General features: G+C 33.0%; 1 protein-coding gene across 3 annotated transcripts in view; it reads right to left on the bottom strand.

The window, feature by feature from the left end:
• Dmd (dystrophin) overlaps positions 1-22,775 on the bottom strand; it is a 2,014,880-nt gene that overhangs the window by 1,691,843 nt on the left and 300,262 nt on the right. For all 3 annotated transcript variants that reach the window (XM_077794046.1, XM_077794047.1, XM_077794048.1), the window contains exons 3-4: positions 5,823-5,915; positions 831-908 (exon numbers count right to left, since the gene is read on the bottom strand). In XM_077794046.1, coding sequence (XP_077650172.1) covers positions 831-908; positions 5,823-5,915 — 171 coding nt within the window. The remainder of the gene's footprint in view (positions 1-830; positions 909-5,822; positions 5,916-22,775) is intronic.

Raw genomic sequence — 22,775 nt, 5'->3', positions numbered from 1 at the left:
CCATGATAGAAGGAGGAACAAACATCAAAGTCGCTCAGAGGTGATTAGAACTCCTCTAATCTGCCAACTCATTGAGCTATGTATTCTTTTTTTACTTTTTTAAAATACAAAACATATGTTTCCATTCAGTTAAACTGAACCAAACATAAGGATAAAAACATATCTGAGCCAGGCATGGTGGCACACACCTATAATCCTAGTGATTTGGGAGGCTGAGGCAAGAGGATCTTGAATTCAAAGCCAGCCTCCACAGCTTATTGAAGTCCTAAGCAACTTAGCAAGGCCCTGTCTCTAGATAAAATATTAAAAAAGGGCTGTAGATGTGTCTCAATGAATAAGCCTCCCTATGTTCAATACCTAGTACAAAAAAATCTGTAGTTCTTACCCTGAGATTAAAAAGTTATTTTTCTGTATAATTTATATTTTTGATATGATGCTTACTAATTTTTAGCTTAATTCAAACTTCATTACCATGAGGTTTAAACATACTGAGTACATAAAATTACATACAGCCAAAATCTATTTGTTGTTTTGAACACAGATTTATCAAGAAATCAGTTTGTCCACTAAATAGAGTTGCATTGAGTAAAGTCCTAAAACAACATGGAGATCTATGTCATGTATTTACCTGTCCTCTGTAAATGCATGCATTTGCTTCCTGGACGACATTAGCCACAAGCACACATGAAAGAACCAGAATTTCTGCTGTTCATAAAAACTAGTTTGATTTACAAGAGAATTTGGGATGCTTTCTCTGCACTGGGGGGCTGAAGCCTTCATTCAAACATTAACCACATTGCCTTATGGCATCCAAAGCCTTAGACACTTACATTATTTTTCTGCAAGACCCGCAGTGCCTTGTTGACATTGTTCAGGGCATGAACTCTTGTAGATCCTTTTTCCTTTGGCTGAAAAACAAAAAGAAACAGTGTTCACTGCCCAGCACACAGACCAAAAATCCACCAGAAATAAAACAATTTATAATTTGAACTTTTATGTTTCAATGTTTTACATTTAAATAAACATAGGTCATGAGGCATTTATATAATGTACTTAAGGTTTTGGACTAATTGTCCCTGGCATAGTCTCTTTTTAGAATGAACCAACCACTCATTTGAGAAAGAAAGGCCCCCCTGTTTTGTTCACAAAGCCTATTTAAAGTGATACAGAAGGATATTTACCAATAGGACAGATAATCAACTAATTTCCACATTTTTTAGGAAAGTTTAAAAAAGATATGAGTCATGTAAAGAATATATTGGAAAATAGGGTTAAAGAAACCATTTCTTTGAATATTTTCTTAATTGTCTTAGTTACTGAAGCTCAAAAGCTAAACTACCTTTGGTTCCCTTACTTTCTTTTCAGTCCCAAAAGTTATATCTCAATCTGTAAATTTTCAACTGACATCTATACAGTTTGCTGTAATATATGAATTATCTCATTTATTCAGTTGTGGAGCTTTAGAACACCTAGTGCTATAATGCTTGTTGTATTTATTCCCTCCTTCTATTTTCCATTTCTTTTACCTTAACAAGCCCTCATTAACTATTGCTCAGAGCACATCATAACCTCCTTTTCTCACTCACTGTTCCTCCTTCCATTCATATTTACATCTTCAACAATGACATTGTTGAACTAAGTCCACTACAAGTGCAAATTATTTGCATAGCTCTCATCTCAATCTTTTTTTTTTTTTTTGGCTATGCTGGGATTGAACCCAGGTGTGCTCTACTATTGACTTACTTCTCCAGCCCTCTTTATTTGTTTATTTTTATTTTCATTTTGAGACAGGATCTTAGTTGTGGAGGCTATTCTTGAACTTGCCATCCTCCTGACTCAACCTGCAAAGTAGCTGGGATTATAGGAATGTGCCACCATGCCTAGCTCATCTCTCAATGTTTAGTTAAACATAAGAGCATGAACTATAAAGCTGACCCTCCTGGATTCAATGTTCAACTGTCACTTTTGCACTAGGTGACCTTGGGCAAATTTCTCAGTATCCATGTAGACCACTTTCCTCATCTGTTGAAATTGCTAATAAAAGCAATGGATCCATATTGATTCCTGAGAGAATTCAATGTGTTAATATGTATAAAGCACTTAGATTGGTATTTCTCACACAATAGATAAAATAAAATGTTTACTGTTATTATCATTGAGTTTGTAATTTGTGCTAGGTACTTGTATTCACTATCAATAAAACCTGTTGTTGGGCTGGGGATGTGGCTCAAGCAGTAGCGCACTCCCCTGGCATGCGCGAGGCACTGGGTTCGATCCTCAGCACCACATAAAAATTAAAAAAAATAAAGATGATGTATCCTCTGAAAAACTAAAAATAATAATAATAATAATATTAAAAAATTATCTTTCAAAAAAAAAAAAAGAAAAAGAAAATTTGTTGTTATGTCCCTTATACATATAGGGAACCTTAAGTCAAGAGTTAATACATAGCCATACAACTAACAATCTGTGGAACTAGAATGAAAACTTTGGTCTGTGCCTATTGAATCAAAGTTTCCACATTCATTTACTTTTCTCCCTCTAACTTCCTTGTGCATGCACCATCCAAATAGACTGTTTTCTACTTCTTAAGTTTTGCCCCATACATTCCAGGAATGCTCATATTCTTCCTGAGCAATTCCCTAGCCTAGAGCATCTTGCCCTTTGAATTACCTGCTGAACTTCTCAAATTAAATAAAATATTCTACTGTTAAAAAAAAACTTGCTTCATACCATTTTCTTAAAGAACAATTTTTTTAGATGTTGATGGACCTTTGTTTTATTCATTTATTTATATGTGGTGTTGAGAATTGAATTCAGTGCCTTACAAGTGCTAGGCAAGCACTCTACCAGTGAGCCACAACCCCAGCCCTTCCTTCATACCCTTTATCAAACAGTAGTAATACTCATTTTCTTTCAATTCTCACAATATTAACTAGCCTCATGAACAGGGATCTCCATAGTTTTTTTTTTTTTATGTCCTGCAAAATTTTCCTCTAATAATGTCAAAGTGATAAAGGCTTACATTTGGTATGTTCCTACTTCCCACCATAAAGAGGAAGCCAATAAGTCCATAGAAAGACCAAACTTGACTTCAGATTAAAATCAAAGCAGCAAAATAAAATTTTAGGAATTTAAGGCTCTGAAAATAATTCAGTAATTTTAGGAATTTAAAGTTTTGAAAATAAATCAATCCTCTGCCTAATATTTAAGCAAAAGACACAGATTGTCTTATAAGCAACTGTATAAAAATTATAAGAATTAAGTAACATTTCCTTTGCTTCAAACTCAGACATTTACATGTACACATTTACATACTTATGTGCATATTTTTCAGGGCCCAAAAATGCTACTTGTAAAAAAGCTGCAGTTTCTGATGCTGATGTGGAAGCTGAAATCTGTCCCCTTTTATGTCTTGTTGGGGAGTAATTTTAATTTTATAGTTGTAAAGCAAATACCTTCATTTTAACCATGGGGATGGCCTGAGACAATAATCTACATGCAGATGCTTCAAAATAGAATACTAAGATTTCTCATCAATAATATACACTACTGCCATTAGGACTGTAGGACATATCTCTGCAGAAACTATTAGGATTCAAGACCAGGAGTTGGAGTCTTGAAATCAGACACATTCATGAGACAGGTGATGCTGCTTTCTGGGAAAAGTAAAATCCCCAGATCAGGGCTGCCAGATCTGTGTCAAGGATGAAGGATTGATTACAGATTCTGTTAGTAGCAATAACTGAAATTATATGGTTTATATTGCCTTGTGTGGGTGTTTGGTGATTTTTTTCCCTCACCAACTATTTATTCCACAATGACCAATCTCATGGATATTTTGGTTGCCTGTTTTCTTCAGTGCCTGCAACTCATTGGGTTCATTTTATCTCAGCATCTCTTTGTATGTATGGTTATATCTTTCTGTCCCAATGAATATGCAAATCACTTTTATTATTTCTGTGTTTTGTGGAAATCCAGTACTTTAAACACTGTGCCTATATGGAATTTGTTAACCCTGACAAAATTGCTTTGGATGATGAAAGTGTCACCTCTATTCAGGAAGTTATTCAGGAGAGTTGCAATACCACAGAGAAGTGGTCATGCACACATCCAGAGGTGAAAAAAAATAAGTCATGTGCACATAGTCAGGACAGGTTGTAAAAGCAAAATCTTTTTTTAAAATTTTATTTAATTTTTTTAAAGTTTTTTATTGACTGAGTTATTTATATCTATAATTGAAAGCAGGAATGGCTGCAGAATATAACAGAAACCAGGGACACACCAAGACACTTATATATATATATATATATATATATATATATATATATATATATATACACATATATAATGCCTATCATGAAGATGCATATATAATGCATAAATTAACGCATGTATAATGCAAAAATTATATGAATATATAAAAGTTCACAGTCACAGGATACAAATGATTATACAAAAATATAACTCTAACCAAGGAAATTAAGATAAAGTGTATACAGTGCCCTTGATTTGGCTAAAAGTTCAAATATAAGATAATAAATATGAACTTCTTTCACTTGACTCAAATGATTATTTCTTTAAGTCATCATGTTGTTCTTATATCAATTCAGATTCAGATTTCATAAAACATCAGTTTTAATTTAATTTAATATTTATCCCTACAGCAATGAAGAGGATTTAAAAATGAAAGCAAAGATATATCCCTTCTCTATAGAACTTTGGCATTTAATTGAGGAGAGATGTATTAGTCATAAATACACTGAAAATAATAATGCAACAATTAAATAAAAAATAGGTGCTCTATGGGGTAACAAGAGCAAGGATTTATCAGAGAGATTGTGGGAAAGGCATCACTGGGAAAGAGAAACCAAAGCTTCTCAAGAACAGTTAGTACAGAAGTACAGAAAGCAACACAGGTGAAAAATAGGTATATCTGAGAAAATGGAAAGAGTTATAGGAGGCAAGTTGGAGAGCACGACTTTTGCCATTTTTGACTTTGAATGACAGCTTGAGTTTGTACAGTATCTACAAAGACTCTGCGTATATGTGTATGTGTGTGCATGCCTGTGCTGCAAAGTTGTAATGAAGGGCAAAAAAGAGATTAAGACAGTAATTTAGCAGGATTCATTTGATATGCAGAATGGCTAACTATAGACAGGGGTCTTAAACTCTACTTAAAAGAATAATAGCAATCTAAGAAGAAGATTATTTAAATCAGGAGATTTGGGTTTAAGAGCCATTTTTCTCATTATGAGACCTTGATCAATTGAACCCAAACTCACACATGACTTTATTGACAATCTTATGTATCTCACAAGAATGCTCTGAAGTTAGACAAGATGAAAGTCCTTAAAGGGAAGTAACGTTCTCATTGCAGATGGTTTTGTGTATTAGACTAAAATGCCTATACATTTATATACTGTGCCAATTTTTTTCTTTATTTATAAGCTAATAAAGGTTCATTGTAAAAGAATTGCCAAATACACAAAAGCAGAAAGATAATTTTAAGTTATTATGCATGAAAGCCTTCATAAAGACATTAGATAAGAAGAATACCAAATAGGTAAAAGGAAGTAATGTCTATTAATTAACATAAGCTATATTACTGAAAATTTTACTTTATTGTTCTAAATATGATAGACAGTGACAAAAATAAAAGCTATAATGTGAAATTGTTTTATACAGGAATAGGTTCCCCATTACTATTCAAATGTTACTTAGTAAATTAGTGATTTAATAGTGTATAAATTATACTGTTTGATTCTGGTTTGAAATTCTATTAAGATTACTGCAAATTTTCTTGAAAACAAGTTTCCTACCAGTTTTTGCCCTGTGAGGCCTTCGAGAAGGTCTAGGAGGCGTCTTCCATCCTGCAGGTCACTGAAGAGGTTCTCTATGTGCTGCTTCCCAAACTGAAATAAAAATATATCCAGTTAAATCACACTTCCAATGAATCATTTCCATGATTATGCCTTTTGAAATTCAAAATTATATTTAAGGATATTTAATATTTCTAATTAATAAACTGCCCAGGGTGATGGATGAAGAGAGAAAACTGCAGGTAAAAAACAAAACAAAAAAATAATATCATCATTAGGTCAAATCTAGTTGAATTATTTCTGCCAGAATTAGAGATCTGTAGCCTAATTAATCTAATTAACACAATTTAATGAATGCTAATCCTATAAAAGACAAAAAATAAACAACTAAATTTTCATGCAGTTTGGGGTAGGATGACAAATAAACATATAAAGAAACAAAGATCATATATGATTAGCCCTGTGTACTTGGAAGTAGAGTGTTTTGACATCCTTATCACATGGAACATGTTCTCCCTTCCTACACATTTTGCAACCTGCTTCAGAATGACCCATTCTCCTTATAGATAATTGAAATTAGAATTATCTGATTTAAATAGAGGTGAAATAATTCTGTGAAAGCTTTTCACATATTTTTCTCAGTTCTTTGCTTAGGTATTATACTAAGAAAAATAATAGTCACTAATAAATAATGTTTAACCTTTGTTGTAATAATTACTCAGGAGAGACACCACATAAAAGAGTAAATCCTATGACCTTTGCAACATTTCTGTAAGGTTAGCATCAATATACTCATCTCACAATGACATGTAAGGGCTCAATATGTGGCCCTGTGTCACAAAACTAAAAGGGGTAAAGCCAAGATTTGGGATCTGATCTGTCTAATTACTGGGGCTTTTGTTCTATCTTATCACACTGGTTCCTGGGCTTCTTTGTTCCTTCTATTTTATTATCTTTCAATAGCTTATTTCTTCTCACATATGCTCCACAAGCCTTTCTTTTTATGCTTGACAGACTACAATCTCTTCATATGAGATCACCCCTAGCTTTTTCAATGCCCCGGTTATCTATAAAGACCTAATTTATCAGTCACAGATGTATATTGAGCAGCAAGAAACCTGGGTTAGGTAATGGAGCATACACTGATAAATCAGACAGATATTGCCCCTGCTCCTACAGTATTGCTTGTCCAGCATGGAAAACAATTATCTCTAAAATGTAAAACTACATAGAGTTAGTAAAAGGAACTAGGGAACATATAATTGTGTGAATTTTCAAAGTTGGGGTATCAGGAGACATTTCCCCCAAAATGTCAATTCGTAAAGCTAACAGTCTTTGGGTGACTAGACTCTTCTTCTCCTTGGATTACATACAAACTTTGAATCTCATACATGTCAGGGAAATCCTTGATTTCCAGGCAAAAGCCATCCCTGCTAGTTTGGAGACATGAATCAGACTCTCCCTACAGCCAGGTAGACATTGTTAATCACAAGTTTCTTTAATTTATAGTGTAGATGCCTCCTATAAAGAAACGCTGGCCTTTTCAGTAAGTCCTCCAGCCCCTACACTAACTTTCAGAATACAGCTACACATATGTTATGAAAAGAATTAACTACAAGTTATCATTTTGAAATTCTATACAAATAATTCTTTTTAAAATTTTCAAGGCAAAATAAAAACAAACACAAAATGCTACCATGCAGGAATTTCTAAAAAGGAGTTTCACTACATATAACATCCAAATAAATCTTAAAAACAGTTGCACCATTTTTGTGAAACTTTAAGGAAACTTTTCTACTAATAAGCAAGGAAAATGAATGTACTGTTTCTAGTAATGCTGTAAGGAATTCCATATCTAACATTAAATACTTGATATTTTGATGGTAATATTAAGGTGTTATCTTCACATTCAATGAAGGGATCCAATGCCTTAAGGCATTTTTTAAAATGCTGAGGACTTTTTGAGCAACGAAATTTTATAGAAGCAGTTGAGAAATGTATGGCTTCTAAATTTCTCTAGAAAAGATCTTTCACACTGCAATGTGTCAATCTTTGAAGAAAATATAGTTATTTGACAGAGATGTGTGTTCTTATGAGAAAATATATATCTACATTGACAGATAAAATTTATCAAACTGGGAAGATGTTGAATGGCAAAATTGTGTTCATTCAAAAAAGAGAAGCAGAGATGGGAAATGTGACCTTAAGCCTTGGGGTACTCACCATAAGGATCATACAGCATCAGAGACATAAGTGCGCTTGGGTTTGGGGGCAAGGGATCTAGACAAATGTCAAAAATTCATAGAGGATATTGCTTTTAGCCTCACAGTCTCTTTATTTTTTATTAGAATATTACAGTTATACATAGTAGTTGGGTTTGAACCAGAATCTTTTAATAATTCTCCCTTTAAAACTGAAACCAACCAACCAGAGAAGGAGTAAAGTATGTGAGCCAGTCAGAGGCTTTCAGGCTGACCAAGTTGGGGTACATGGAATGAGGAAGCAATTACATAATAGAGAAAAAGACACACTTCATATCACATCTAATTTTCAAAAAGTCATATATGTTAAAATATCACAACTGAAATTCAGCTTCTATTGGTCATATCTACCCCATTCTTTAAAAGGGTGCTTCTCAGAATGTTTTCCAGTGGAACATGCTTTCAACAATGTGATTGAATGAATTTATCCTGGAGTATGGCAGTATCAATTTCACAGCATTTGAAGGTTCAAAATTTCTATGAAATCATATGTTTATTAGAATTCATGGAGTTTTGGCCATTCTTTCTTAATATATAGTTAAAATAAAAATAATTTCAAGTGCTTTTGAATAAAATTTTCCTATTCTATGATCTAATAATTTTCAATAAAATGTTTAATATTTAGCTCATAACTTCATAGACTTTCAGATGTAGTCTTATTCCCCAATGTACAACGAATTCCCCAGGGAAGACGAAACATCTCATTACTTTTGGATGGTTCTCAGTTCAGGGTTTTAACTACTCACTACTCCTTGGAAGTAGAATGTTTGACATCCTTGTCATATGGAACATGTTCTCCCTTTTCACTAACTGTGTTATCTGTAGCCAGTGACTAAGACTTTCTCAAGCACAATTTACTCATTTAAGGAAATGGCTGTTGAATTATCACTTTAGAACACTCCTATGAGGTTTAAATAAAATAATATTACAGGTATGTCCTATAGACTTGGCGTGTAATAGGAAGTTAATAAATATAGAACACTTTTAGTGTTTTATTCCTCTATTATTCCTAGTCTATATCTTGATCTTGGGCTGAATTCTAGATATAGATAAAATTATCATATGTTATTTAATCTACGAGAATGTGCAGAGCTCACCAATAATACACTGTTGTCCTGTAGTTTGGCATCCCAGTGAGAACAGAAGTAATTTTCCATACACAATTAACAAGACTTCTAAATGTGGATGGTGAAGGGAAAGCACTTACAGACTTCAAACTCTTTGTCTCCTTTCTTGTTCTTTTAGCTATTTTAAATTACACATACTTTTGTTTTCCTCCCTTTTCATCTTTGACATCTACGATGTCTTTTTGTTACAGGTGATATTTTGCATCACGAAAAAAAAAATATGTTCTTAAAATTTCATCTTTTATGGCTTTATTTTCAAATGCATGAAAATGACTTTGTAAAACTTACAAAACATTAAATCCTCTTTGGGCCATATGACCCTATTATCTTCTGTCTTCAATACCCTTCACAACTCATATTTTCTTTATTAAGTGAACTAAGTGAACTTTTTATATTACTCAGCAGTTTCATGTAGTGACTTATATATTGTTCTTTCTTGCTAACCTAAAAAACAAGATGAAAGGACCATCAAATGAGACAATAATCCTTCTGCAATATTGTCCACATGAAATTAAGAAATATGGGAGCACAGAAAAAAAAATTCAAAAAAGATCAGTGGAATAAACAAAAATGGAAAAAAAATGAAAGTGAAAAATTGAGAAAGGGGCAGAAATTCATTTGTGAAAATGTTTAAATGGTTTCTGACTCCTCAGAGTTGCATTGGTCTTTTAACCTGAAAATACAGAGGGATCAATATAATGTTCCGGCAGGAGGTAAAGAGCACAGAGATAATTTAACATGACCTTCTGGTTACAGAAAGGTCAAGCCATGGACATATCTGTTGCTCAGAAAGTCAAGTGACTTTTCAGTGATTACAAATCTCTAGATTATAGAAACACAAAAAGTGGAGTGCAGAACTAGGGATTCAAAACTTACTGCGGAGTGCTACTCAAGAGCTCACAAAAAAAAATAATGCAACCCATTATAGCGTGAATAGGCAGCTTTCATAGACGATTGTTTTCTTAAGTACAAGTTGTAAAAAGTATTTTATGTTGAAGCAAAAACATTTTATTGCAGTGTAATATACATACAGGAAAGTATATACATCTTAAATATATAGCTCAATGAATCTTCACAAACTGAATACATTTATATTACCAGTAATCAGTTGGAGAAATAGGATATGATCATTTCCCTAGGAATTTCCTCACACCCCCTTCTATGTACAAACCACCTCAAGAATGACCACTATATGATTTTTTAGCACCATCATTAGTTTTGCTCTAAAAAGGGGTCTATTAAAAACAGAAAAAAAATATTCTGGTTCAGGATTTCATTTAGGGAATCTAATGATTGAAAGACATAAGGCTTATGCAGAGAGACTGTGCAAAAAAAAAAAAAGTCATGTGGATGAAATATATTTTAAAAGCACCAAGAAGTGAAACAATTTTATAAATGACAATATTTACACTATACCTAGAATGCCTTGGTTGAAATTCCAGCCCTGTCATATCACATCCTAGCTGTGTGATCTTGGGCAAGTCACTTAAATTCTCCAGTGCCTTATCATTCCATTTTAATCTTTAAAAAGAGGATATGTTGTTGCCTGCATTATGGTAATGCTGTGAATATTTAAATAGAATAATGCTTTGTTTGTAAAATATGCTCTATTGGTGCTAGCTATCATATATTTATTACATTTTTAAAAACAAACAGCCCATATTTTTCACAATTCTGTGATTGAAGGAACTAACTTCAAAGTATCAACATAAAGGTGAAATGGGATAATAAATATAAGGTATCCATCATAGTTCCTAGCATAAAAAATATTTCATAAATCCTCATTATATTCTTCCTTTCCTCCTTTCTGTGAAACCTGGAGATAGAGAATACAACTCTTTTGAATGCCCTAGGGTCCTAGCTTGGGTAATTTTAGGAGAGTCTAATAGTTTACAAACATGAAGACAAGGTCTAATGAAATCACTGAAACTAGAAACATAGGCATTCTATTATTCTTAGACTGATAGTAATGAAAAGGAAGACAGTGGTTACTGGTACCTGGACAAAGACAGAGCAAAGAGAACCAACAACCTATTGGAAGTTTTGCTATTGGGTGATGAATATAGTCAGACTACACTGAATATGTGCCCTGACCTTTCTTTCTTCCTTCTGATCTTCTTTCTAGGCTACTATGGCCAACCCAACTGGAAGCCAGAAGGCAAGGCTATCTACTGATGTAGTCCATAGAGTTAGCCACACAGGGGAGAGTAAGGCAGATAGTGAGCCCAGAGAGAGAAACCAAAGATATTCAATACCAAAGAAACAAATTTTCTTAGAATCAAGAGGTCACTGTTAAGGTTGTATATGTCAGCAAATGAAGACCTGGATGTTCCTGTACTCTCTTCTAATGTTCTGTCTCTGGGAATGTCATTGCAAAGAGCCAACTGTACCACTGGGACATATCTTCTTCTTTAATATGGGTATCAAATACTAGAATGTTTCAAGAGCTTTAACAGAAGAAAATTAACTTGTATTTATCCATTATCCCTTAGCATCAGAAACTTTTTAGAGACTTCTATATACCAGAAGCAGTACTCAAATCTGGCTACAAAGATAATCAAGAAAAAGCCAACTTATTCCTTGGAGCTAAGAAGTACTCAATAGCTAAGTTAGATAATATAATAGTTTTACGATCTCTTCAGATATAAAATGTTATTTGGCAGTAACTCTTTATAAAACATAAGCACTAGGACCCAAAGTGTATGTTATACTATTAAGTACACAAGAAATGACTTAACCAGATTGCACATTAGAACTTTCAATAGGAACCACACAATAGTTAATGGAAATCAAGTCATTATCTGTAAATGGTCTATTATAAACCTAAAAGTAAAATATGCTTAACCAGAAGTTGCATGGTTCATTGTCTGATCAGGCAATGTTTTGTAATAAAACTAAACTCTTAATGTAGGCCAGAATTTTTCCATCCGTAATTTAGATAGGTCAATATTAATTCATTTTTCCAGGTATTCTGAAACAAAAATGAGTAAAATTATGGTAAATATATTGCTTGATGTACCTTAATGTAATTCACAAACAGTTACTTTAAATTTTGCACATTTTTAACACATGAATCTCACTAATTATCTAATATCAACATTAAATATCTCCTATAAATTGAAAATTCTAAAAGTTAACTTTGATTTTTCTATTGAATCACATGGATACATGATGTATGTTTGAGACAGCCAGTAATGGAAATGTTAGTTATAATCTATACTAACAACTTCTTTTATGACACAAACATCACAGCATAATATTGATATGATAAAGCACTTTAATTCTAATTCAAATTAGAAAATGTATATATACATATTCTTTATATATATGTATATACACTATATATATATATATATATATATATATATATATATATATATATACATACATACACACACACACACATACACATGCACACAAAGGCAGGCTCACTGAACAAATGCCAACTATTAGCACTCAGATCCAAGTAAAATCCAGAGATGCAAAGTAATATTTAACCTTGTTCAGATCTACTAGGAGGAGATATTACGGCAAGAAGATCCCAAAGATGCCTTTAAATAACAAATTTAAATTTTATTTATAAAAATTAACATTTTTATAATTCCTCAATTATAGCAGAGTAGAATTATTTGTGAACAATGTATATAACAAGGCAGGGCCTCTTCCTAATTTTTCTATATTTTTTACCCACTAGGAATCACTTTGGCCTATTTGTATGCTCCTCTTCCAGGATTATGATAAAATTGAGTTTATAGGTGGAAATCAAAGGAACCAGAGAACAGAAAAAGGACAAAAGTCACATATGATACAATATTTAATGATGGTCTTCAATCTTCTCTGTACCTCTATTTCCTTCTAAAATATTGAACCATATGAAATTCCAAGTTCTGTAGGCAAATATGATCAAATGTTGCAAATTTCATATGAATCAACTTTATATATTTCAGAATGACAAAAATAACAAATATTGGGTACTTACTTTATGTCAGTGACAAGTCTGTGTACCTTACCATGAGTTGTTTTAAATTTTACAATTATCCTCATTTTACATATTACAAATAAATCTGAGGCAGAGAAAGTGTAAGTAAAGTATTTAAGATTACATAGCAAATAAGTGCTAGATATAAATTGAACCTAGGCAGTCTATCTAAAGATGTCTTAATCATTCTCTGCCTTGTAACCACTGTTTAAACAAGGCTTCTTTCACTATTATTTAACACTGACCCTGAGTGACATAAGTTTTACTTGTGCATTTTCATAATATCATTCAATAAATTAAGGATAGTTTAACTAATTTATTCTTTTTATTTTACCTTTGGTTTCTAAAAGTTGAATACAGTTAAGTCATTTGCAAAAAAAACATTGCTCTTAGTTCTAGGGTGAATTTGAACTGGACAAATAATAACACAGTGATAATTCTACATATATACTTTAGAAAAATGCTTCAGGATCCTAAATTCCTATTATTGTATCATTCAACTTTGGGGATTCCATTAACTTCTTAGCACTCCAGGATGCCTGATACATTCAAGAAGTATAATAAATACTGATTTTAGAGCCCCCAAATATTTTTAAATGAAGAATTCACTCTAAAAGATGTTTGAAAATATGGCTTTTATATTAAATAAATTAAAATACAAAAGCAATTACCCTCCACAAAAAACCCAGAATTTGTAAATTAAAATATAAGAAATATAACCCTGGGGTAGGGTTATAGCTCAGTGGTAGAGCACTTCCCTAGCATAAGTGAGGTACTGGGTTCAGTTTTCAGCACCATTTATAAATAAATTAATTAAATTAAATAAAGGTGCATCACAACTAAATAAATATTTTTAAAAGAAATACAAACATTACAATTGCTGAGGGTTAAATGAGATTGTAGAAAATAGATGAATAGGGGCTGGGGTTATGGCTCAGCAGTAGAGCACTCGCTTAGTAGGTGTGAGGCCTTGGGTTCAGTCCTCAGCATCACATAAAAATAAATAAATAAAAGTATTGTGTCCAACTACAACTGAAAAGTAAATATTAAAAAAAAGAAAATAGATGAATAGGTTTTATTTTGCATCATAGCCTTTTCTTGAAGAGCCTCTCAAATTACTTGAAAGTCAGTGGGGTTACATGTAAAAGATGACACTTGGGACAAATGGTCCTTTATTTAAATTGCAACTCTAACTTTTCCCAGTTGTATGAAGAATGTGGATAAATCACTTAGAACTTTGTTTATTTTCCTCATGTGTCTAAAAAGAAGGATAGTCAAATAACTCAACTAAATTTAATCAATATTATTCTCATGCTTCATATTGTCCCAGGCACCAGGAAAAATGGGAAGATAAAAGACACTGCCATTATTTTCACAGCTTTTATCACAGTCTAGCAAGGAGGTATACCTTAAAGCAAACATTATTGTGGCACTGTGTTATAATTCTGTCAATATTGGTGTCATAAGTATGGCACTGGTGCAAATAAAACAGATATCATCTCTGATGAGGGGAATAATAGAAGCAGGAATCCCTCAACTGAATTTACAAGGTTGAACAAAAAAAAAAAAAACTGTTAAATGTGGAAAGGGGGAGAAAATATAAACAGAAGGAGCTTCAGATGCTAAGAAATCAGATAAATTTTATGAGCTATTCAAGGAACTGTTATAAGCCACTTCTTGGAGCATAGGGAACATGGAAGGATAGGAAATGATAACCTTTGACCATATTTTTTAGTTTAATATTTAGACCCATGTTTTAACAGAGTTAATACTGTTTAGAAAAGGCCAATGTTGGCACTGTTTAGACACTATTTTTTGGTGTGGAAATATTACTCAGCAAGGGAGCCATGTTGTCCATGATCATTTGCTATAAATGGTAGATGAACTTCAAAACTGGCCCAAATATTTCATCTTTACCTGAATCCATGACCTTTGTAGTATGGAATTGTTGCTTTTCTTGTGTCTATGTCCTTGCCTCTTGAATCTGGGTTGGCATTTGACTTGCTTTGACCAATAGAATGCAGTGAATGTTATTTTATTCCACTTCCAATTATAGGCCTCAAAAGAACTAAAATGCTTTTTCTCTCTTGTTAATAGAAGCACACATAAGCCAGGGGGCTGGAGGATGAGACAGGTAGAGCAGAGTCAAATTGCCCTAGTTGTCTTCAATGAGGTTGTCCTAGACCACAGACAGACATGTAGAAAAACTCAGCTGAGCTCTACATAGCTGCCCAGTCGACACACAGTTAACTAGAGACCCACAAGTAATCCAAGCAGAGAAATAAAGAATGGCATGGCCAACCTGCACACTTGAAATAAAATATGGTGGTTATTTAAACCAACTAACTTTTGAGGTGGCTTGTTATACAGCAATAGCTAATTAATATATGTCCATATATGAATCTTTGTTTCTACATAGGAGAAAGAGGTATATCTCTTTAGAAAACTGTTAATTAGTATCTGTTAAAATCAAACCTATCTTTACTGTAATTCCACTATTGAAATATCTTTAAAATTTCAGATATTGATACTAAGAATGTTCATTTCAAGAATATTATAATAGTCCCAAGCTGTAAATAGCCTGGATAAAGAATTTTGAGTATATTCCTAAAATGTATATTATGCATCAATGAAAATAACAATTTACTGTTATAGTTATAATGGAAAAATCTCTCAAATATAATGTTAGGCAAAGAAGCCAGAAATAAAAGGGGTAGTAGATGTGAGTTACTGATTAGCAATTTGATCTCTTTAAACTTATTGATTTATTAAGTTTGATATTTCCTCTTATGTAAACTTAGTTAATTTGTGTTATTTCAAAAAACCATTTATATTTTCATCTCTTTGGCATAAAGTTAATAATATTGTGTTAATCTGCTTTGCATTACTCTAAACAAATACCTGAGATAATAAAGAGAAGAATGTTTAAAAAAGATGAATAAATTATTTATGGAATATATTTTAAAAAGAGCCCTTGGAATTTTTGTGGAAAAAACACTTCAAGGTAGAAAACTTTATTTTACTGTTGAAACTGTTATGGTTTAGGTCACAGTCTCTAGAGATTTGATTCAACAAGTGCTCTAGAGAAAAGTAGTCAAAATACTCTACAAAGCCCTTCCAAAATCATCTTGCAAAACATAATTAACAAAACCCTAGTATTTTAAATTGTCAGCTTCATGGAAAAGATACTCAATACTTTCAACCTTAAAATCTCTCTCCCTCTCTCTTTCTCAGTACTGGGGATTGAATCCAGGAAAATTTAGCTGTACCCCAAACCCTTTAAAAATATATATTGAGATGGGGCCTTGCTAAGTTGCTGAAGCTGGCCTCAAACTTGCAATTCTCCTGTTTCAGTCTCCCAAGTAATCAGGATTATAGGCATATGCCATGGTTCCAGATGTAATCTTAAACATTTCTAAAGCTACCATTAGTAAAATGTGCTTTTTAATTCTTCTGCTATAGTTACATATTATATATACAATGAGTGTTGTATTTCTTGCCAAACACGTTCATTTCAAGTTCACTTGAAGAAGTTTAAGAAAAATTGGTGAACACTTTTTTCCTCCAATTTGCTAGATCTTTATCCTGTTGTCACTTTAGATAAAAATTCTTGTTTATTTAATTTTCTTCATTCTTCCAGTGGTTTATTATTCAGACATTTTTAAAAGAAAAATAGTGAATCAAAATAATTCTCTGCGAACTAAAACTGTCACCTTCAGTTAGTGTTTCCAGAAAAAAACTGCATTTCTGAATAACAGCCAAATGGAAGTAGTTAGGTTTGACATTTTTTCTTACAAAGCCCAAGAGAAAAATTTAAACTTGCCCTGTAAATTAATTAGAAAATCTTAATAGGCACCTGCCATTTCAAAAACAGGAAAATTACTTTCACAACGCTCTGAATAGTTTTTACCAGACATTTTCTGGTGTTACATACCTATATCAGTAATTTATCTGTATCAACACCAAACATTTGCTAATCAAAAATATTTCTGTGCAAAATGTTTCAAGTTAGCAGCAACTTTCTAAAAATACCATCAAGCAGAAAAGAAATGGACATCACCTTGGTTTAAAAATAGAATAATTGCCAAATGTGAAAAAGGAAATTCCACCAGATACAGTGGTGCATGCTTGTAATCCTAATGGCTCCCTAGGCTGAAACAGGAGAATCCCAAATTCAAAGCCAGCCTCAGCAATGGTGAGGCACTAAGCAACTCAGACCCTGTCTCTAAATAAGATATAAAGTAGGGCTGGGGAATGTGAAGATCAGTAGTTGAGTGCCCCTGAGTTCAATCCCTGGTACAAAAAAAAAAAAATCTATCAAATAGTTATCAATTTTTAAATTGTGCTTACTTACCTGGCTGAATTATCTACTTTTACCACTTACATTTAATATTACTAGGAATATATTAGCAATATTTTATCTTAGCAATCTTACCCTGCAATACCAAAGATGGAGACTTAGGTAAACCTAAACTTAAAATTAAACTAAAAATGGAAAATTTCAATTTTACTTGGTTTTAGTAATGGTTGTTTTCTTCTGATTTAAAAACCAGTCAAGGCAGCAGCATCTTGGTATATCTGTGCACAACTTTTCTTTTCTTCCTATATATACATATTCATTTTATCTTTTATATCTATTATCTTATTTTTTCCTATCTGATGTTTCTATTCTTTCTTGACCTCTTACTTTCATCTTTCTCTTCTTTTTGATTACCATTCTTCTCCTTCATTGCAAAAGCACCAATATTTTTTTTTGTGTGTGTGTGCTGGGGTAGAACAAAGGACCTGGAAAATTCTAAAAATATAGCTTACACCAAGGTATACTCAGACTAATATTCATTCTGATTCTGTAAGTTGTAGTCTTAATTTCTATCCCACTCCAATTTTTGTTTATTGGTTTTATTCAACTTTATATGAATAACATTTCCTGATTTCCTGCATAATTAAATGAAGCCTTCAATTTATTTATTTTGAACAAAGTATATCACAATACAGGCTCTTGATTATTCTGTTAAAAAATTGACTCTTAAGTTGGCATCCTCCCAACCATGATCCTGTTAAGGGCTTGAAGTCATACTTACCTTAGGCTATACTATCAGGAATCTATGCTAAAATGTATCCCTGTCTAAATCTAACCAGATGGGCTTGATGGTTACCTTACCATGTAAGGACTTTGCGAATCATAGTCAACTTTCTGCACATTTAGTATCAAGTAATATTGGGAATTATTTTGACTTTCTCATTTTGTGGAATATCTTCAATGTGGTAGGATTGTTTTGAGAAAAAAAGTATTTAAGATGTAACTTATCAAAGGCTTTGAGGGCTGGGGATATAGCTCAGTTGGTAGAATGCTTGCCTGGCATGCACAAGGCCCTGGGTTCAATCCTCAGCACCATCAAATTAAAAAAAAAAAAGCCTTTGATATTTATATTTACCTACCTTGGATAATTCTTTCCATTTCCTAATTCATCCTTAACATAATTTTGTGGGTAATTCCATAATGAAATAGAAAAATAAGACTTGATTTGATTCATTAACACAAATGTGAAAAACTAATAAGAAAATATTAAATGTTGTTACCTACTGTAGTTCAAAAAGCAAGCATCATCCTGCTATTATAACAATTCAATCACTATCAATGACTTTCTCATAACTCAAGTACAACAACTCCTCAGTGGCCTTTAAAAACTACAGGATCATTAAAATGGGCTTCATTTTTCTTAACATATGCTTTAGTGACTAAAACCAATTTGACAACAAATTAATCTTTGGAAAACAACCTGGCATATTTATGGAAAAAATTAATGATTAAAATGCTGCAATCATTTGGATTTTTATGCTTAATCTTAGAACTAAGTGAAGAATAACAGATCTAAAATGTCATGTCACTGATAAATACCTACTCAATGATACATACTAGGCAATGCATGTCAGTAATAGAATAAAAAACAAAGTGATGATAAAAAGACATTAAATATTTACACTTTTGCAAAACATTCATGGCAGTAACAAAGGCACAGCTTGCCAATACTGCAATCCATACCTGAGATAAAACTGTTACAACAGTATACAATGCCACACTGAAAAAAAAAAAACTGTCATTTGGAGTGCTGGGGATGTAGCCCAGTGGTAAAACACCTGCTTTGCATGTAGGAGAACATGGGTTCAATCCCCAGCACCACAAATTTAAAAAAAGAGGCAGTTGGAGCCAGAAACTAGACAATAACAAACACTGCTCCCACCATTGTTTTTGTTTGCTTGCCTTGCTTCTCTGATGTCTTATATATTCTTTTTTAAAAATATTTTTTAGTTGTAGATGGACACAATACCTTCATTTTATTTATTTATTTTTATGTGGTGCCAGGAATCAAACCCAGTGCCTCACACATGCTAGGCGAGTGCTCTACCACTGAGCCACAACCCTGGCCCATATATATATATATATATATATATATATATATATATATATATATATATATATATGCTTAATATTGTATCACTACCATTATCAAAAGGTCTCTTCCTTACTACTTTGTCTTGACCTTAGCTCAAGACAGAGCTGTCTTCCTTCAATCTGCAATTTTTCACAAATATGCATTCCTTTTCATCTTGTTCTCTTTTTTGTTTCAACATCAATCCATCTCTTAACTCTTTCCTCGGTGTCTTCTGAAGCCCTAAACTATTTAACAGTTGACTTCATGCCCTTAGTTTTAGCTACCCCATCACAAGATCTCCTGACTTAGAATTGAATCTTCATTTTTACTTACTTTGCTCATATTTAATATCACATGGCAGGTTAATATTTGGACACACTTAATGACACTATCTTTCCTCCATTCATGGAAACTGTAAATCTGCACTTCTTCCCCAAGCGAAAGTTTGTTAACATAAAAGTACAAAGAAAAAGACACCAAAGCTCAGATACTATTGCTAAGTAAGCATTGGAAGTCTATGGATATTTGCATTGCAAAATCATTAGTGTATCAGGTATCAATGACATATTAACAATCTCATAAATAAAAGAGTTGAGGTGACTGCATAATGATACAGAAGTGGTTTGACTCATCTCAAAGGAGATTAAATTGAATGGCTGGAAAAAGAAGAGGACTGAAATGTATTATTATGATTAAAACAGATAACCACTGCTGGTAGCTTCTGAGAAAGAACTGTATTATACAACTCCCACTCCGAGACCAATACCAGAAACCCTACATATGTTTTGGACAAACCTATACATGAGAAGACCTGAACCTTGCTTACTAGATTATGATCTGGAAAGTCGAAATCAACCAAAGAATCACACAATTAAAACATTATGGCTATAAAATAGGCATGGATGAGTCAAGAGTCAAAGCAAGTGAGACCAGAAGGATGCTCCTGTGTAACCCCATGCACTCTAAACTGGTATGAAAAGGATATAGAAGAGGACATGAGTGTCAAGGGCAAGATTGGACCTCATGAATATCTGCTGGTGATATGAGCATAGAGGACAATAGACAAAACCAGGATGAATTAAGTGTATCAGCTGAAGACTCCAAATTAAGATGACTGTACCATTACACCTGATTTCTAGATGTGAGTTTAGTCCTTTTAAAGTCAAAATTTGATATATCATAATGATCAACATGCTGTTGAACACTGAAATGATTAATGCTTTTACATCATGGCTCTTTGACCTGCTAAGTTGAAATTTCTTTAATCATCATTTTGCATCCATGTGCTTTGCCAGCTAACACCTCCTTACCTACCTTTAATCATTCTACCTCATAGATCATAAATACTGAACTGCTCCAACAATCCTCTATTCATTAAATGTCTCCCTCCTTATAAAAATGTGACCAATATTTATTGGGTATCTACAATGTACCAGATATCATATGAAGTTTGGTTGGATAATGATTTAGTTTCTATAATTCTGGTGCTTACTGTCACCCAAGGAAGATGAATAATCAACCAATCAATCAAATGGAGACTATAGTATTTAAATGATAAGGCAGAAATAAATTTATACAAAGGACAATTATAGACCAAGCTGCAAAATTAGAGAGTCCTTTCTAAGGAAGTAAAATTCAAGTAAGAGTTGAAAAATGAGATGTGGTCATACACCTTAAGAAGGACAGTAAGAATAGAATTGCAGAAATAGAGGGAGTGGTGTTAAATTAAATAAGAGGTCAAAGAGGAGTAAGGGGTAAGCCTTGGAAGGTGTTATTCTAAGTGCAATGGAAATGCTTTGATGGGTTTTGAGTAGAGGAGGGATATTTAATTTCAATTTTATAAAGATCTCGCTGGCTACTGTCAGAGATATGAAGAAGAGTAAGAAAAAAATGGGGGAGATTTCAGTGTCTCATCCATTCCTTTTAAACTCTTCATTTAGTTTGGTAGACTCACCATCAGTCAAGAATCTCTCACTGTCTCGATTCTTCATCAAAATTGCCTTCTCAATTCTTGGTGTCGCTTTCACGCAACTTCCCATCCTTTTAGTTTCCTTTGTAAGTCCTGCGTAATTGCTGAAGTGGTTATATAATCCTGCCCTCCTGAATCATGAGGACACTGACATTGCACTACAAACCCTTTCCTGCTTCTTATAAATTTCAAGGAACCTGGGCATGATGATGCAAGTCTGTAATCCCAGTGGCTGGGAAGACTGTGGCAGGAGGATAGCAAATTCTAGGCCAGTCTCAACAACCTATAAAGGCTCTAAGCAACTTAGGAAGACCCTGTCTCGAAACTTAAAAATTACAAAAGGCCTGGGGATGTGGCTCAATGGTTAAACACTCCTGGGTTCAATCCTTGGTACAAAAAATTTCAATGACGTACTCCTCCTCCTTTCACAAACTGATCACTAAATGTATATGTGTACTCTTGAGATAACTGACTATCAACCTCTCTTGAAAATATCTATCTATCATCTATGGCAGGCAGCATTCCACGTGACAGACTCAACCTTGAAGGTAGGCAGTCTCCACTTAGGCCTCTCTTTCTTAGATTTTTATATGTATCAGAAACATCTGGATGGGTTTATTAAAAAAAAAACTATATGTTTCCTGGTAATTCTGATGCAGGTATACAGTGGACTGTATTTTGAGAAATTTTATTCTAGGCTCAGCTCTGCCACTGATTGTGTAACCTTTAGCATACAAAGGCAAATGTTTGAGCATTCATTCCTTACATGAAAATGAAGTAGGTTACACTGGCTAATCTCTAAGGACACTCTCAGCACTCACATTCATGTATTCTATGTCTAAATTCTAAAGATGGTGAAGAGAAAAAATGCAAACATAATAAAATGTAGAATGTAAGAATAGCTTCAACAAATTAGCAAACACTTATCCTTGAGTTTCCCAAAATAGAGAGAAATGAAATCATAATAGGCTATATAGTTGTTATCAAATAAAAGAAAAGGAACTTCTGCAATCCATGGAGACAAGGGAAGGAAGTCCATGACCTGAATCAGGGAACCCATGAACTTGGCTAAGAAAAAAAATGCTCATCTTTATTTTTAATAATCTGTATTAAAAATTTATCATTCTTTTGTGTGATTTTTATGCAGTTAGATATTATTAGCAATACTTGAAAATTTGTCAAA

The sequence above is a fragment of the Urocitellus parryii genome, chromosome X (genome assembly GCF_045843805.1).
Source record: "Urocitellus parryii isolate mUroPar1 chromosome X, mUroPar1.hap1, whole genome shotgun sequence".
NCBI classification, from domain to species: Eukaryota; Metazoa; Chordata; class Mammalia; order Rodentia; family Sciuridae; genus Urocitellus; species Urocitellus parryii.
The sequence above is the reverse complement of the archived record's forward strand: the minus strand, read 5'-3'. Positions and strand labels throughout refer to the sequence as shown.